General features: G+C 52.6%; 1 protein-coding gene across 2 annotated transcripts in view; it reads right to left on the bottom strand.

Moving 5' to 3' along the window:
• PPP2R2B (protein phosphatase 2 regulatory subunit Bbeta) overlaps nt 1–17576 on the bottom strand; it is a 65883-nt gene that overhangs the window by 10768 nt on the left and 37539 nt on the right. For both annotated transcript variants that reach the window (XM_051794224.1, XM_051794225.1), the window contains 3 exons: nt 6742–6839; nt 5039–5204; nt 3737–3849 (listed from right to left, as the gene is read on the bottom strand). In XM_051794224.1, coding sequence (XP_051650184.1) covers nt 3737–3849; nt 5039–5204; nt 6742–6839 — 377 coding nt within the window. The remainder of the gene's footprint in view (nt 1–3736; nt 3850–5038; nt 5205–6741; nt 6840–17576) is intronic.

Genomic DNA, 17576 nt, shown 5'->3' with positions numbered 1-17576 from the left:
GCAATGCTGTGAATCCTCATGGGACGCACCAGAGGCCAGGAATTCACAAAGGGTGTGAATATGACATGACTGACTGCAGTGGGACCACCTACCCATTTCTGTGCAATGGAGAGGGGGGGTTGCTTCTGGTTACCTCCATGGAAACCCTCTGGGCCCAATGGATTACTGCAGGACCAGCTGCAGGCAGCTCCCCCTGTGACCCTGACAGGCACAGCCATGCTCAGCTGGGCCAGCCGTGCTGTGAGCCAGTGGGGAGAGCTTTCCTCGCTCCTGCATTTACAGCAGGACGCACATCCCTCTCCAGTGAGAGCTGAGGGTGGTGGTGCCAAGCCAGCACAGCAGTGGTGCTGGATCAGGACAGTGGTGGTGCCAGATCAGCACAGTGGTGATGCCAGGCCAGCCCAGTGGGTGACTGTGCAACCCCACTCCCCCCAGCCCACCCCACTGCTCTGCACCAGCACGGCTGGCACCCAGCTTGCTCCACAGCCTCCCACAGGATTTGGACAAGGGGGATTAGTCAAACCGAAGCCTGGATTGACCCCAGCCTTGGGTCTGCGAGAAGGAAACTATAATCCAGTCCCTGGCAAATCGGGAGCAGAGCGAGCGCTCAGGGATAAATCCAGTGAGTTTTCCACCCACCCCAGCAGCTGAGCTCCTCCAGCAGCTGAGCTCCCCCAGGCACACTCCCCATTCATTTCCTACCTACACAAGGCACATTCTGTGGCTGCCCAATGTCACCTCCAGATTAATATTTTGCAGACGAAACAAGCATCAAACACTATTTTCATGGTAGACTGACAATTTCATGCTCCTCAGGATTTTGTCACATAAGACCTGCCCTGTGATATACGGAAGGGACCTTCCTGTGGGAGGACAAAGCCACTGCCTCATTGCTCATCCACAGAGCTGATGGAGCTGCTGGTTCCACCTCTTGTCCCCAGACAAGACCCTCACTGCCCAGCACTGCACTCACACTGCTCCTTCTGTTGCCTGTCCCTGATCCTGTTCTCAGACATGGGCATGGACTTGTTGCCCACTAAAGACCCACCTGAGTCTGCAGAGACCTCAGAGAACAAACAGAACATTTTTCTCATTTGAAGTTAAACCCCTGAACTCCTCATGCTACTCCCATCAGAACAGCATTCCCCTTAAAGAGGTGATGGTTTGAAAAGATGTTTTTTAACTTACTTCTCCCACTGAAAAATAGCCAGTGTCAGTAAAATCCCACTAGGCTGTTCACTGTTTCCCTGCTTTTCCAAGGAGGAGTGTGCAGAAACACAGCCATGTTCCCAAACCCCATTCACAGTGATTCAAACCCATGTGATAACCCTGCCTGGCACGTTGCTGTTACAGCACGTCTGGACACAGATACCAGCAGGGTCATTGCTGTGGAAAAGAGAGGAAAAATATCTGAAAGGTCAATGACTCTGAGCCAGTGCCCCCCCCAGCAGCCTCCCAATATGTGGTGGTGAGCCCAGAGTGGACAGAGCAGCCAGGCTGCCCCAAAGGGCAGCCGAGCATGTGGATGTCACACCCTGAGAGGCTGGACCTCAAAGGGCAGCCGAGTGTGTGGATGCCACACCCTGAGCTGCTCTGAGGCACTGGAAGCAACTAATTAAAACGGGAAAACCCTTTTTGTTTTTTTTTTTCTTAGTTTCCATGGCACTGCTTTGCTGACGAACATTTGAAATTGATTAGTTCTGCCATGTGCATTTTACAGCCAAAAAAAGCCAAATGGCCCACACTGCCTTGCCACCTAAATGCTCTGTGGAATGTACACAAGGAAAAGAGACAAATCTCTTTGCTGGGGCAGAAAGGCAACAGCTACAAACATGAAGAATTAGGCACACAACAGCCCTGCCCATCACACCTTCCCAGCAGTGGCACAGCCCACGCCAAACACCGGCAGCACCCGGTGCCCGCCGGCTCCGTGGGACAGAGCACCCAGGGTGTCACCACAGACTGACTGCTCTGTGAGGGACCAAAGCAAACACATCCTCTCTTTGAAAAGGTTTAAACCCTGAATATTACTTGTGTCAATTATCTCTTGCACACATCCCATGGCACAGGTACAGCGAGCGGCGCTCAGGAGCACATCGAGGCTGTTACACGAGGCTGAAGGGCTGCAGTTATTAGACCTGGGGCGATTCAAATCAGCAGAGCTCCTCTCCTGACAGCAAACACCACACTTCACACCCTAAGCAGAGTTAAATATTCCTTTTGCACTATGTGGGTTAGAAATTCCTCAGAGGATGATGCTCATCAAGCACATTTAAACCATTAAGCCAAATGGGTGAGAAATGACTGCAGCAAGGTGGGTTTAAAACCCTTTTTTGCTTGTTTGTGGTTGAAAATTAAACGGTGGATGGATGTGGCTTTACTCCAAAGCACGAGCATCACAGGACAATTACACGTCAGAGATACACCAAGCTGCAGCAAAACGGTTACAGCTATGTAAATATCTGTCTAAGTAAAATCATCAAAACATTAGATCAAAAGGAGCTGGCAGAAGACTCCTCAATCCTCTGTCCTCAGGGACCGCAGGCACTACACAGCAGATACCAATAACCATAACACCGAGCACTTACAGCGTGTTTTACCTCCCAGTGCCGTGGTGAAGCAGGAGCTGCTCTCCTGTGGGGCCACTCACCAGGAGCAGGAACAGCAGTGCCTGATCCCAGTGACTGGCAGACACCAAACAGCAACTCCTCCAGCCACACAGCACCGAGCTGCTACCAGGAGTGAAAAGGGCTGAGAGTAAAACAAAAGCTGAAACTTTCAAGGCAGAGAGTGGACTCCAGCAGTGTCCAGCTCTCTGATATTTCAGTTTGCCTTTCCACAGGGGAAAAAGAAATCCTAGGACCTTCTCAGTGTGTTTAACCAGAGAAGGAAGCACTACCTGGGGTAACACCTTTAACACTTCTGCTTTTCCAAACCCTGCTTCCTGCCTCACTGAGCGCTGACAGCCCCAGCTCCAACAGCTGGATGCCAAGCAAACCTCTCCAACAGGCTGTCAGGTAATGGCATGTTAGGCTGGAAATGCTGCCTGAACAGCAGATACACATCTACATGAAACAAATGGTCTCTTGCTCTGTAAAGGAAAAGGCTGCCAGACACCAGGAGCAACCCCATACAGAGACAAGAATTAACCACCTGCCCAGGGTTCTCAGTGGCATCATCCACAATGGAACTGGGAGCCACAGAGTGAGGTCAGGGCAATCACAGTAACAATTTTGTACTATAAAACCCACAAGTGCTCACAATGCAAATTCTGATAGGATGATAATAAATTACCAGATGGTCTGGTCTGCTTACTGTCATGACCAGGAGGAAAACTCATGTAGAGGAAGTACTTGTGCTCCCACAGCAGCACCAGCTGCACATGTGAATGCTCCAGGATAGGTAGGCTCATGTCCTGCCTCCTCACCAGGATGGACACGGCCTGTGGGGTGGCACAGCAGCAGTGTGGCACTGGGGTACCTGACACAGGACAGAACGTGGCACTGGTGGCACACCTGCCCAGAGCTTGCACAGCCCCACAGCAGCTCTCTCCTCCGTTCCCATGCCTATTCACCATCCAAAGCACTGGCCTCCAAACAAGGATGCCCTCTGACATCAACTGACCAGGGCAGGATGGCACTGCAGGTACCAGGGCACACAGGGGACACCAACAGCAATTTTCATCCAAGCCCCTGCAGTAAAAGGCTCCTTGACAGCCACGGTTCCCCACACTCACCCGTAGCATGGTGATCATGGAGGGGTCTCGGAGACGGCCATCCTCATCCTTGAGGTTGTATCCCTCCGGTCTCTTGTCCCGCTCGCTGACCTTCCATAGCTTCACAGTCTTATCTGGGGGAGGAGAGAGGAGAGTGTCACCTGAGCCACACACTGATGGACACACCAAGACCATGCTGGTTGGAAAAATCTGCTGTCCCCCAATGCCACATGCTGGAAGGGGTGACAGATGTACCTGTCCCCACAGAAAGCTGCTCACGTGCAGCTCTGCAGAGGAGCAAAGACACATGGGGCATTCTGGACACACCTCAAAGGACATGACAGGGTTTCTGTAGCTCACTCAGAGTCGTCCTGACTTTCCCCACCCAGAACTGTGCACAGACCAGTACTCACCAGGGACCAAAGTCAGCTCCAACCTCCCCCACAGTTCCCTGTCCCCTCCTGGTGTCCCCTCCCAGCATCCCATCCCCTGTGCCACAGAGCCCCTGGGGAAGGAACCCCAGGAACACGTGGGGTTATTCTGAATAATGGTGTTTTCTTTGCTCCCTCCTGGCAGGGACTCCATCCATAGTTTATCATCACTTCCACCAGGTTTCATACACAATCCCATCATCCATCTTCATTTTCTCCCTTACACGGCAACTCCAATGGAGCACCATTAATTTTGTTTTTATTAACCTGCTCTACTTTGGGGGGTTCGATATAAAATGTTAGTGTAACAGTAAGAACAAAAAGAAACAGCATAACACGGGAGTATTTCCAAAAGAATCATTCTGATAACCTGCCTGCGTATGGAACACCATCCCACATGGAAGAGTAATATCCCTGTTAATCAAAAAACTATTTAAAAACTCAATTAACAGAACATTATGCTGTATAATTAATCTTAATTGCATTTCAATGATTCTCCCCTCAAATGAGTTTAGTAAGTCTTTGAATTTTATTACAATGATCAATAGAGTCAATTCTACAACACAAAGTAAGTTGGTTATGGAAGATGATTAGACCCCTCCTTTTCCCCTGAAGTAATTAAGTCACATCCATCTTAAGGTCCCATTCATCCCAAGTAATATTCCTGGATCCTCATGATATTTATCAGAACATAACATGGAACTGCTGAGCTGAACGGAACTGCAAATTGAAACAAATCAGCTGCAGTTTGTCTTAAAAAAAGAAAAAAAGACCCACAAGAGTTCCCAGGATCCAAAGAATAAAAACCAAAAGTTGTCAGCGAGGAAGAAGTCTCCCTCCCTCCACCTCCCGTTCTCTCTGAGCCCAGGCACCCAGGGCCGTGGGCACTCACCGTTGGTGGAGAGCAGGAAATAGGCCGCGTTCTGCTGCGGCAGCCATCGGATCTTATTGATCTTCTCCTCGATCTCCAGGCTCTTCAGGTAATCGAACTCCGGCTCGTGGCTCTGGAAGGTGCTGTAGACATTGTACTCTCCCCTGCGGTGGGGCTGGTTCTTGCTCTGCAGAGGGAGAGGCAGGAGCTGAAGGCGCTGGCAGCGGGCTCGGGGCTCTCCAGGGTTTGTGAAGCAACGCAAGAGCAGGGCTGGACACCCTGGGATAGCCTCTCCTGGCACCAGGGCTCCTGGTGTGCTCAGTGGGAACAGAGTGGGAACGGAGAGGGGACAGAGGAGAATCGGAGAAGGAACAGAGTTGGAATGGAGAGGGAATGGAGCAGGAACAGAGCGAGAACAGAGTGGGAACGGTGAGGGAACAGAATGAGAACACAGCGGGAATGGAGAAGAAATGTAGAGGGAATGGAGTGGAAACACAGAGGGAATGGAGAGGGAGTGTAGCATGAACAGATCCCACCACACTGGCCGTCCCCAGTGAATGGATGGGACTGAGCTCCAGCTCCTGCTGGGTGCTGGACTCACCACAGAGGAGCCACTGGCGGCAGCCAGTGGTATGGGATGGGCAGTGCCTGCCCAGTGGGTCCATGGTTACAGAGTAAGGATAACACAGCAAGAAGCAGGAGTGGTCCCTGTGGGAACTGACACTGTGCCCCAGTTCAGTGCTTGGAAGACACCATGTATCTGCAAATGCCACAAATGAACCAACGGCACCGGGCTCCAAACAGGGCTGAGGTAATTAAGTAAAACCACCGTGGAGATGAACCTCCCACACACGAATGGAGCGTTTGGGGGGGTGAAGCCCCACATGTCCCCTGGAGCAGGAGCTGAGCGGATACACCCGGAGTGATGCTGGAGGCTTAAAGTTCAAGAAAAGCAGCAGAGTAATGAAATGAGAGGGAAAGGAGAAATGAAATAGTGATGGAAAGGCTGATGACTGTCTACACATGCAACTTTTAACCACTGGGTTCTCTCCAGCCTGAAGAGAAATAATTTTGAGGCTTTAACTTTGAGAAAAATTTAAAACTGTGACATGTCTCATGGCCAGGTCTGACTCATCCCTTTCAGTGTGGGGGAGGACAGGTCCCACCAGCTCAGCCCGGGCCAGAGCAGCAAACCAGGATGGCTTCGGAAATGGTGGGGACCCTCCCTGGTGGGGGGAGCCAGCACAGCTCCTCCAGCCAGGCTGGCAGGGGACCCACCAGCGCTGGGCCATGCTGAGGGCTGAGGGCCAAGCACACACCACCCTGGCAGGTGTGACCTCCAACTTCCAGCAGAGCGTTTGCTAACAATTCCTGGGCAAAGTTTGGGAAAGGAAATGCAATCGCTGCATCCATCTACACTTTCCAGAATTTTGGTGGTGTGAGGGGGCTCTTGGGGTGGTGTCACCTCTGAGACAGGCTCTCACCACACACTCAGACCCGCCGCCTGATCCCTGTTACACTTGGAACAGAAGGATGCAGGAAATGTGACTTCTGGAGGGTGTCTGACAGGAGGAAATCTGGCCCTGCTGATGTTAATAGTGGCTTTTCAGCTTGGAGTCTGCCAGGAGAGCCCTGAGGTTAGGAGTGACACAGGCAGATTAGGAAACAGCAGGACGCTTCACTTAAAAGGATAAAATGGGCATTTTGCATTCACTGGCACTTACCTCCTGCTCACGCTGAAATATTACAACCCGGCCCCCCTTGTCCCCTGTTGCCAGTAACTCTCCAGTGTGGTTGAACTCGACTGTGGAGATGATGTCAGCTGAGAAGGAGAAGACAAAGACAATTTAAGTAACTGCAGCCTGGTTTCCGCAGGCATCCAGAAAGCGCCATTCCCCGTGCAGCTACACGCCCTGTCAGTGCTCCATCCCCTGTGGCATCTCCATAAATCCCTGTTTTTCTATTGTCTCTAACACTAAACAGACCCAGCATTTTGGAACTATGCTGTCATGAGCCCAGACCTGCCTGGTGCTCCTGCACCCCTGCCCTGGCCTGTTCCCCAACACCGGACCCAGGGGGATTTCCAGGCACTGTGCCTGTGCTAAATGCAGCCTGGGGACTGCTGCTGGCAGCACAGGCGCAGGGCTGGGTGGCACAGCATGGCATGGCACAGCATGGCATGGCACAGCATGGCACGGCATGGCATGGCACGGTCCCCCAGGGGAGTGCCCTAGGGAGTCACCCCACCGCTTCGGGTGACACAATTGATTCCTGGGACCTGGCGAGGGCTCAGTGCCACCAGTGCCCCAGCACCTCATCCTGGCACCTGCCATGGCACCCGGGTGTTGGGCAAGTCTCACTCCCACCTGGTCCTTATGCCACCTTCTGTCTGGAGTGATGGTTTGCCTTCCTCCTCAGAGGAGAGGGAGCAGATGAATGAGGACACCTTTGTCCTCTGCCTCTGAGCTCTCCAGGCAGAGCAGCCCAGGTGACCACATCCACACCGCTGCTTTCCTGTGCCCGTTGCCAAATCTGCCACTGCCTACCAAGGTAAATTAAAGTGACGCCTTTCAGCCTTCCATCAGCCCAAAGGCCACGATGCTCACATCACTCCCTTTCCCCACAAACCAAGGTGCCATCTCCAGGGTGCTGGGCTCAGCAGCGGGAGAAGCGATGGGACCTGTAACTGCAAACGCTTTAATCTGCAGTGTTTACCCTTCAGGCAACGCGGACGGGAGCTGCTAATGATTGGATTTATAGGGTCTATTTTTAGAAGAATGTCAGAGGTTAATTCCACAGCAATTACTGCCCAACTGGTGCTCACCCACTGCCTGGGGAGCCACACTCTGCCAGCACGGAGCCGGGAAACGGGAAGAGCAACCACTGCCTTGGAGCCCCAACACTGGGTGCAGGATGAATTCTGCGATGAGCAGCACTTGGCCATGACAGCTGCCAGCTCACTCCTGCCATTTGCATTCTCTGTCCCTCTCATTCCTGCAGCACCAGGACTGACAGGGCTGCACAGCCCAGGGCTGCAGCCCCGCAGCCCTGGGAAGGGGCAGACCCCGGTGCTGGCACGGTGGCAAACACTGGCTGTGCACACAGGCCATGGCACTGCCCAGGCTGCAGGCACTGGCACCTCAGAGCCCTCTGAGCACTGCTGTGGCCCCTCCTGATTATCAGCTCTGTTGTGTACCAGCAGAGAAAGCCTCAGAACCTTATAACCTGAGTTGTCCCTTCTCCCTCTCATATCCCATATCCTACTCAGATACAGATTAGAAAGTTACAAGAGCAGATGAGAAAAGACAAAATGCAGTGACTGGCCCGGACTCCTGGTGTTGCTGGGACCACTAAGGGACTGTCTTCCAGGACACCAGGCAAGACAGCACCCCCCAAACACATGGAACAGCCACTCCAGCAGCAGCCAAGGGACTGGTCAGGCAGTGGCCATGGTCAGGCAGTGCTAATGTGCACCCCTCACTGAGATACGCTTCTGCCTTCTAAAATTACTCAGCTGAAAATGTACCTGTTTTGCACTATTTAATCCTCTCCATCCCCAGTTGCCGGTTTTAGGCCATTCCCTTTTCAATGAATTAAAAATAACTTCCATGCTGCAGCAAGACATTTTTCAGACATGACCTAATGCAAATGCATCACCCTGTCAGCAGGGCTGTGGTCTGAGACAGTAGGGCAGGGCACCACGGGGACCCTTGTGCCACCCCAGCCCACCCACCCATTTACACTGCACCCACAGGGACAGGGGGCTGCAGGTCCACATACTCTCCTGGACCTTCTGTTTACTCATGTCCGCTGTCAGGACTTCAGACAAGGACAACAACAGAGCCTGGCTAACAACACCTTTCATGCCTTAAAAAAAAGCCCTAAATGTTAAAATAACCGTCTTGTGAGCAGAAGTATCCAACCCAAGCCCACCACAGTCAACAGGAGCATCATCCCCCAACACCCCGTGGGCTGGGTGCCGGCTCTTCTCCCGGGTGTCTCCAGGCAGTAACAGCAGCCTGGCATGGCGCAGGAGAACATCCCAAAGGGAAACAGAGGGGTTCTACAGAGGTTACAGCTCGGGAGCACAGAGCAGCACCAGTTCCTTTCCAAAGGTGTCTCTGGACAAGCCTGGGCCCCTCCAGCACTGGCGGTCAGTCACAGCTGCTGCCTGCACATCCCACCCACTGCCCTCGAGAGACATGACAGGGTGATTATTAATTAAAACGCACATGTATTCGCGCTGAGATGATCAATAATTTATGCTCGTTTCTCCTAAGGTTCCTTCAGCAGTTTTGTGACAACAGAAAGGAAAAAACCTTCCCTCTTTTTTGCTTTTTTTCATTTCCTTCATCACCTCCTACACGCTCAGTGCCCCGAATGCGGGAATTTAAAGCAAACAGTTTCCATGGAGACTCAGCCCCGCCATCCTCCCTCCCCTCCCATCCTCCCTTCCCTCGGCATCACTGCGTCTTCACGCTCTCGTGCTAAAAATATCGAAGACAGGATTTGATTTCCGCCGTAGCGATACAGTTCTATGAGAAAAATAGGAAATTTACAATACACCCCCCTCCCCCTCTCCCAGTGTGGAGGAAGGCGTGCCCTCCACCAGGAATGGGGAATGACTGTTATTAAAAAGAAAGGAGATAAACCAGGGAAGCTTATGTCGGTGCTGAGACCCGGATCCCTGGAGCAGCCTGATCCGCAGCAGGGAGCTGTCCACACAGCCATCCCTCCCCTTCTGATCACCAGGGCAGGGGCCTGAGTGCCCTTTCCCTGCTCCTGGAGCATCCCAGGCACCTCGTCCTCGCTCCCAGAGCATCCCAGTACCTTGTCCCTGCTCCCACCACATCCTGCCTGCCCCAGCTTTAGCAGCAGCTCTATGCAGAAGGGCCCTGGTACCACCTGTCTGGGTGGGGAGGCCATGAGACACCACACATGTCCCACCACCCCTGCCAGGAGCACATGGCCCCGACTGGCACAGGATGGCATGCCCAGTCCAGCCCGTGAGGCCCAGGCAACAGCAGGAGTCAATGGTGGCAGGGGCATCCCTGGACTCAAACCCACCGGCCAGAGAGGTGTCCCCCGGCCCCCCGCAGGGGCTCTGCCTACTCACTGCTTTCCCAGTAGGACACATCTCCTTTGGGGTGGGTAGTGTAAGCAGGCCTCTGACAACATAGCATCATGGAATTGTTTAGGCTGGAAAAGCCCTCTAAGATCACTGAGTTCAACCATTCCCCCAGCACTGCCAAGGCCACCACTAAACCATGTCCCCAGGTGCTGCATCTCCTCATCTGCCACGTGCCTCCAGGGATGGGGACTCCACCACTACCCTGGGCAGCCTGTGCCAGGGCTGAACAGCCCTTTCAGGGAAGTAATTTTTCCTAATATCCAATCAAAACCTCCCCTGGTACAACTTGAGGTCATTTCCTCCTGTCCTGTCCCTTGCTCCCTGGGAGCAGAGCCTGACCCCCACCTGGCTCCACCCTCCTGTCAGGGAGTTGTAGAGAGCAAGGAGGTCCCCTATGAGCCTCCTTTTCTCCAAACTGAGCTCCCTCAGTCGCTTCTCATGAGATTTGTGCTCCAGACCCTTCCCCAGCTCTGTTGCTCTCTGGCACTGGGGGATGGGAAGGCTGTGAGGGGCTTTGGGACCACAGCGCCGGACGCCCCACTCTCTTTATTATCTGTATAAATCACTCGGTGGACAGCACTACACACAAAGCCTCCAACTGCAGATGACAATAAATCGGGAAGCACCATAAATAACAGCAAACCGGGCTGCCAAATGAAGGATTTAGATCATTCAAATCCCGGGCTATGAGTTGCCAAATCCAGTTTAATGCTGATAAGTGTGAGATAATAACTCACCGCAACCACGTCCCTCCTCCTCCCGTTAGATCCCCTAACAGAGAGAGAGAGGGCTGTGGGGGTTTGCCAAGGGGACAGGGATGCAGTCCCCAATCAGGACCACGACCAAGTCATGGCACAATGATCCACTCCCAGCCTGCTGCTCGGCTGCCAGAGAGAAAGCAAGTGGGACACCAACGGGTCCCGTTAATGGAAAACAAAACCTACATCTGAAACCACTCAGGCGGATGAAGAAAGCACAAGGAGGTCATCAAAAATTAAGGGGTTTGGGGGAGGATGTCTGGTAATGGGAGAGCCAGAGCACAAGCCCACCCACAGATCCCCTGAGGGTGGCTCAGTGCATCCCACTGTCCCTGCATCCCACCATGCCTTGGCAGGAGGTGGACCCTGAGCTCAAAAGGGGCTTTCAAGGAGGACACAACCCTTTCAGTTTTCACTGAATAACTCTATACAACTCTCAGCCTCCCGAGGAGGACTCCTGGGTCTGTCCCTCAGTGACAGCCTGTGGGTCTTACACTGCTCAGGAAATGGTGAGACTTTGCATTTCACTGTTTAAAAGAAATCCCTTTGGTCTCCCTTTCTGTCTGCTTCTCTAAAGAAAAAAAAAAAAACAAGAAAAAAATATATAGCAAGTTGTTTACTCTGAAAGGCACATGCTGTCAGCAATGAGGAATTGAAGCCCATGGCAGGGCTTTACATGCAGTTTGATGGGAGCTGTAGACACACCAATGCTCAGGCCAGAACACCGCAAGGCGCTCTGAAGGAACCGGGTCCTGCTCTCCCTTCTGTCAGGTCAGATTTACCCCAGCACCACCAGCAGCTGCAGCAGGGCTGGACCCCCATCCCCACCCCAGCAGGCAGAGCAACAGGCTCATCCAAAGACCCAAACACAGCTTTCTTCCCTGCCCATGAAAAAGTGTCAGTGAGGAACCGAAACGTGGGGGCTTCAGGGCCCCTCAGGTACAGAAAGGACAGGCTAAAGAGGAATAAAACCTGGGCAAGGCTATGGAGCTTGAAGGAGACAGGGAAGTGCCACTTCACTCCCACAAGAATGGGGCAAGGTGTGATGTGCAGGGTGATGTGGGGAGCCTGGGCCATCAATCCTCCCCCAAACTGTGTGGTCCATGGCAGGGGGGGTGTGAGGTGGGAGGGCAGAGGACAGCAGAGGTTAAACTGGGATCTAATTGCACGCAAAATCACATGTGATTGATCGGCATTGATTCTCCCCTGCTGAGGTGAATGATAGCCCAGGAAACAGAAATCAATTCCACTGCATTAAGCCCAGTAAGGATCTTGTAGCATCAGCAAAATGCCCTGAAACACCACTGCTCGCCAACACCACGAAGTGAAGCACAGCGTGGCACACCATGGCATGGCACAGCACAACATGGCATGGCCCAGCATGGCACAGCACAACATGGAATGGCATGGCATGGCACAGCACAACATGGCATGGCATGCCACAGCAAGGCACAGCACAGCATGGTACCTCCACCTGCCTGCCTGCTCCACCCCAGCCAGGCCAGGGCTGTGGTGGAGGACAAGGTTTATGGAAGAACTGAGCCTGAGCACTCACAAGCCCCGGGGAAAGCCCAGGCCCATCCCTCTGCCCATCCTGAGTCCTGTTTCCTGCCAGGATCGGGCTGGAATCACGGCTCAGAGAGGACCTCCTGGCAGCTTTGGGCAGGGCTGGATGCACTGCTGAGCCCCGCTCTGGGTAAGGCTCCTCGTCGCGATGATGAAGTGCTGCAGAGCCAGCAGCAGCTGCTCCTTCTCCCCAAAATGGAATAACTCTCCTAGATTGAAGTTCTAAAAATACTGGCACATTCCAAATTTCTCTGCCCTTGTTACAGCAGAGAATAATTTCATGCTACCGACCTAAAGGAAAGAAACTTCCATCTGGCAGCTCCCCCCGTGCTGCTGCAGCACCCCCACCATAGCGCCCATCTCAGAGTCCTGGTGTGCAAGAAAGTGAATTTACATCTCTCTGCCATCCTGACCAGGTGGAACTGCTGGAAAGGAGAGTTCATGAGGAAATAATGTCACGGAAGGGTTTGGCACAGAGACTCACGGGGAGCAGTGGCTCTCACGGCCGCAGGTACCTGGGTGTGCAGGACAGGGCTGTGAGAGGAGTGGGGTGAGTGCTCCTCAAAGCTGAACGCACCAGCACAGACCATGCAGCCTCAGGATGCAATGGTCAGGTCATCCATAGGAGGAGAATAATAAAACAGAGAAGAAAGTGAAGAGCAGCTTTCAGGCAGAACCATAACTTAGCCCAGCTGCAGAGGTGAACAGAGCAGGGCAGAGTGTTGGAGTTGCCTTTGGCTGGGCTACCTTGGCCCTTGGCACCCGGCCCAACCCAGTGCCTGCACCTGCCCACCAGCCCTCACTGGTCCTGGGTTTGTACATGACACACAAAACTCCTCTTTCGGCATCAAGATGCACAACTCATTAGCTCTTGGATTAATGGCAGCTTTTAATTGGTCGGGCTATGAACACCTTATAGAGCTGTTACACATCACACCTGTGATGGAGAAACAGCATGTTAATTAGCATGGGACCTGAGAATCTCTCTACCAGTGCAAATAACCCTCACTTTGTGAGGAAGACCAACAGTTGGTTGAGGGTGCCCCAGAGCACCCTGCTGCCAGGAGACCTGGAGCAATCCTGCTGGGCAACGGGAGCTGGCAGGGAGGCTGCACTGCATCGCCCACTTGAGGGAAGCAAACGTGCCCCCAGCTCTGTGTGGAGCAGGAGAGGCTCCCAGATGCTGCCTCAATTGACAGCCCAGGCTGTGGCAGGACACCTGAGGTAACCACAAACCATGCTCTCTACAGAGCACAGCAACTTCAAAGCAAACCAATTGAGAACTGGGCAATTACTGAAATCTATCCTCTGCTGAATTATTTTTTTCTCTTTTTACTATTCTTTTCTCCATTATTCCTTTGCATGCACACACACATCAGGACAGCCCTCCATGACACGCCGGTGCTCCCATTGCCAGGGGCTCAGAGGGCAGTGCTGGGGCAGAGACTGAGGCTGGCAGAGCCTGCCCTCCCACTGCCCACAGCCCATGTCTCCCCCAGGCCCACGCTCCGGTGCCTGTGTTGTGTTGTGAAGCTGGCTCACACTGCCAGGAGCATCCCAGGTGACTGTTCTGTGCCTTGGCTCACTGCAGGATTTACGTTGGGATCCCTTTGCCAAGAGGCTTAGCGGCACAGCAGACACAACCTCCTCAATATGGCTGATTTGGGCTTAGGAACAGTGATGGAAAATCCAAGTCCATCTGCAAAATCTATCCTTAAAATAAATGAGATTCTGTAAAAAGCACCTGAGCATCAATCAAGTCCTCCACCCTTTCCACACCTTTTAAAAACTCCAAGGATTTCTACAAACCTCGGGCTCTCTACCAGGACTGTCTGGGGATTTCTCGTGCATGTGCATAAAGGCATAAGCAATGCAAAAACTTGTCTGGTTCCCAAATACCTCCCCAAAACCTGTGATTTCCAGGGACATTGCTGGTTGCTGAAACCTGAACAGCTGACACAAGAAGCAGGAACTCACAGATGCTAACAACACCGAGCTCTTTGTATTCACAAGATCTTTATCTCCAGCAGGAACACAAAGGCCGCTTTTCTCAAAAAGTAACACCGTGGTGACCAGCACCAGCTCTGACCCTCAGCATGTAGGTGTGTCCCGGGAATGCCGCTGTGCAAACCCAGGAAACCCTCAGACGTGCACCCCCCATCAGTCAGACTGTTCTTACAGGGTCGGTGTGCAGACACCGGGATGGATGGATGCTTTCCAACACATTCCGTGTGCCACGCAGTCTGTCTTTCTGGTCATCTTGCTGCAGCCATCTGTTAGCTGATCAGCAAAAACTATTGACTGTTTAAAAATTTTAATTAGAAGTACCCAAATGTCAGCTAAGTGGGTAAAATTTGGAAGCAGCAAGCCTTCCTCTCACGTAGAGCAGCTGTTTGCAGCTTATGACCGAATTTTGCTACCATCTTACTCTGATGTCATTCTCTGTCGCATTATTCCAGTTTGGTGCCCCTGGAACAAGCCCCTCTGCTGAACATGGGCAGCACAACAGGCACCCACTGTGACAGGAGCTTCTCACAGGACCCAACACCCGAGCACTCAGTAACTGGCACCGCCTGCAGAGACCTATTCCATGAAGGATCACAAAACGCAATACACAAGTGGAGAGTCCCAGTAATGTGTGCCCATGGGCAAACCTGGGCACGGGGCAACAACATGAGCTGCCTGCAGCCAGGTCAGCTGGGGAGGTGGCACCGAGGCAGAAACATAGGTGGGTCAGCAGTGAGAAGCACCAGTGGGTCAGCGGTGAGACATGATGGGCCTGGCACATGATGGGGAATGAGAGGAGGCAAACAGGGAATGCAGCTGATGGAATTTGAACACCTCCTGCACGGGGCAGCTGACCTTCTCTGCCATAATCTGCCTCTGCAGCAAGCACCCACAGAGGCTGTGGCTGTCAGAGTCATGGTGCCTGAAAGAATGTGCTTAACGCCCCAGTTCCAATTCTAGGGGAAAGCAAACACACTGAACGCTATGTGCAGACGGTCCCTGGCATTTGTTGCATAGATTTGAATTTAATCAGCTAAAGATGACTTAATCCAACATCTGGGTCTGTATCAAGTAAGATGGCAGCACAAAGGGTCTGGGGCAGGTGATGCCACCCAGAGCACTGGGCTGTGCCACACCCACCTCAGCACCCATGTCTGGGAAGATGGGATATTTCAGCCTGACATCAGCCACCACAGTGCTCTGCCAGCAGCATTTCCCCTGCCCCTGTCCACACAGCCAAGTCCCACCACCCATAGAACCCCTCTCTGGGAGGTGGCATGGCCTGCCAGCACACACCACTGCCCTCCCAGTGCCTTTGGGGGCCGGTGCCACTTGAGGTCCTCCCTCCAGAATGTGCTCCATTCCCGGAGGTGCCAAAGGCACAGTGACACCCGCAGCAGGCGGACACTGTCGGGCTCTGCCACCACATGTGGCTCAACGCTGCTGCCCAGCACAGCCCCACTGCTCCTCACCAGGGCACAAACCCCTCACGAGGCAGTGCAAGAGCTCACAGTAACCCAGAGCCCTGCACGGCGCGAGGCCACAACACACATTTTGTCTGCTCGCTCTGAAACTCACCACAAACTACATTTTCTGCCTACTTCAACAGTTCTTCCCACGGAAGCCGGGTGCCTGTGCCATCATTTTCAATCTGCCCCTGGAAGAGTTTGTCTCAAGACATTTTCCTTGCAGTATTTTAATTAAACTTTCTTTCTTTCAATTTAGTGTTGGGTTCATTAAGTGACGTCCTGAGCCACTGAAATGAATTGCTTAAAAGTGATTTGTGCAGCAGCTGAAGGAGCAGATTGCAGCTATAAATGAATCTGTCTTTGAACTTTGGGGTTTTGCTGCCCGGGGTGTGGAAAACACCCAAGTGCCACAAGCCCCTGGGGAAGGCCCAAGGTCTGCGTGGGCGAGGCAGCATTCCTGCCTCCTGCTGGTAAGGAACAAGGTGTGAAAACCGCTTGGTTTATAAACTGCAAGTGTAAATAACAAATATTTGTGTTCGAAAATGATCAGAAATTCCACACAGACATCTATCTTTAGTGGAAACGGACAGAAAAACTTTGCTTGTTACAGGGAATAAACTCCAGGATGTAATATGCTTCCAAATGGAAACATGGACATTCATTAGATCCAATGAAAACCCTCTCCCAGTCAGATGGGATTTAATTAAGTTGATTCTGACAGGGAATTAAAGGCCTTTGCTGGGAGGTCTGTTTCTGGTGTCGGAGCTGTATCACTGAAGCTAAACATGGCACTTCCCCAGGCAGGATCAGTGCAAAATATTTTTGACAAAACTGCTGGACTGAGATAATCTTGACATTGTTTATCCACACAGTGCAGGGACTGGAGTCAGAGCTGAACCTGGCTGTTCCAGTGAGGTCTTATCGTTAACACAGCAACACGCCAACATCAATTAGAGCACATGGAAAACTGATTAGTCTATTCTAAACTAGTGGCAAATGACGAGAGAAGTACAGAAAATGCTCCTGCACACGAGAGGCCGGGCAGGGGCAGGGAGCTGTCACTTGCCCAGACGTGGTGGCCGCTCTGTCAGCAGCTCCACGAGCAACACAACAGCCCCAGCGACGTGCTCTGTGAAACACCCAGTGCTCAGGTCACCGAGGCTCTGGCTGAGTGGTGTGTGATTCTGCTATGAATCTATGATCCTGCTGTCATAGGCTAGGAGTGATTCTGCTTAAAGTGATTGTCCACCTGGCCTTACCACATGAGTCCATGGGGAATGGGAGCTCTCGGCTCCTGCCCTGGAGCACAGCAGCTCCCAGGAGGCTGCAGCACTGGGCCAGGACATGGCCAGCACAGGACAGCACTTTGCATAAAGCTCTGATTAGCAGCAGTAAAGAGCATCACTCCACTTATATCACAGGTGAAATGTGGCACTGCAGGAATACTGATCCAGAACACAAACCTGTTACTGACACGAGGAGTAGAGCGAGCATGAAAATGGCTTGGATGCAACAGGAGAAGGGTTAGTGAGTGTGTCTGCAGCACTCTTGGTCAACAACCAACAGACATAACTATACAACATCCAACAACTTCCACTGAAAAGCCTCAGTGACAAACAGAGCACCTT

The sequence above is a fragment of the Manacus candei genome, unplaced genomic scaffold, assembly GCF_025592945.1.
Source record: "Manacus candei isolate 608988 ecotype Guabito, Panama unplaced genomic scaffold, ASM2559294v1 h1tg000037l, whole genome shotgun sequence".
Lineage (NCBI taxonomy): Eukaryota > Metazoa > Chordata > Aves > Passeriformes > Pipridae > Manacus > Manacus candei.
Note: the sequence above shows the minus strand (reverse complement) of the source record. Positions and strands in the feature narration are given on the sequence as shown.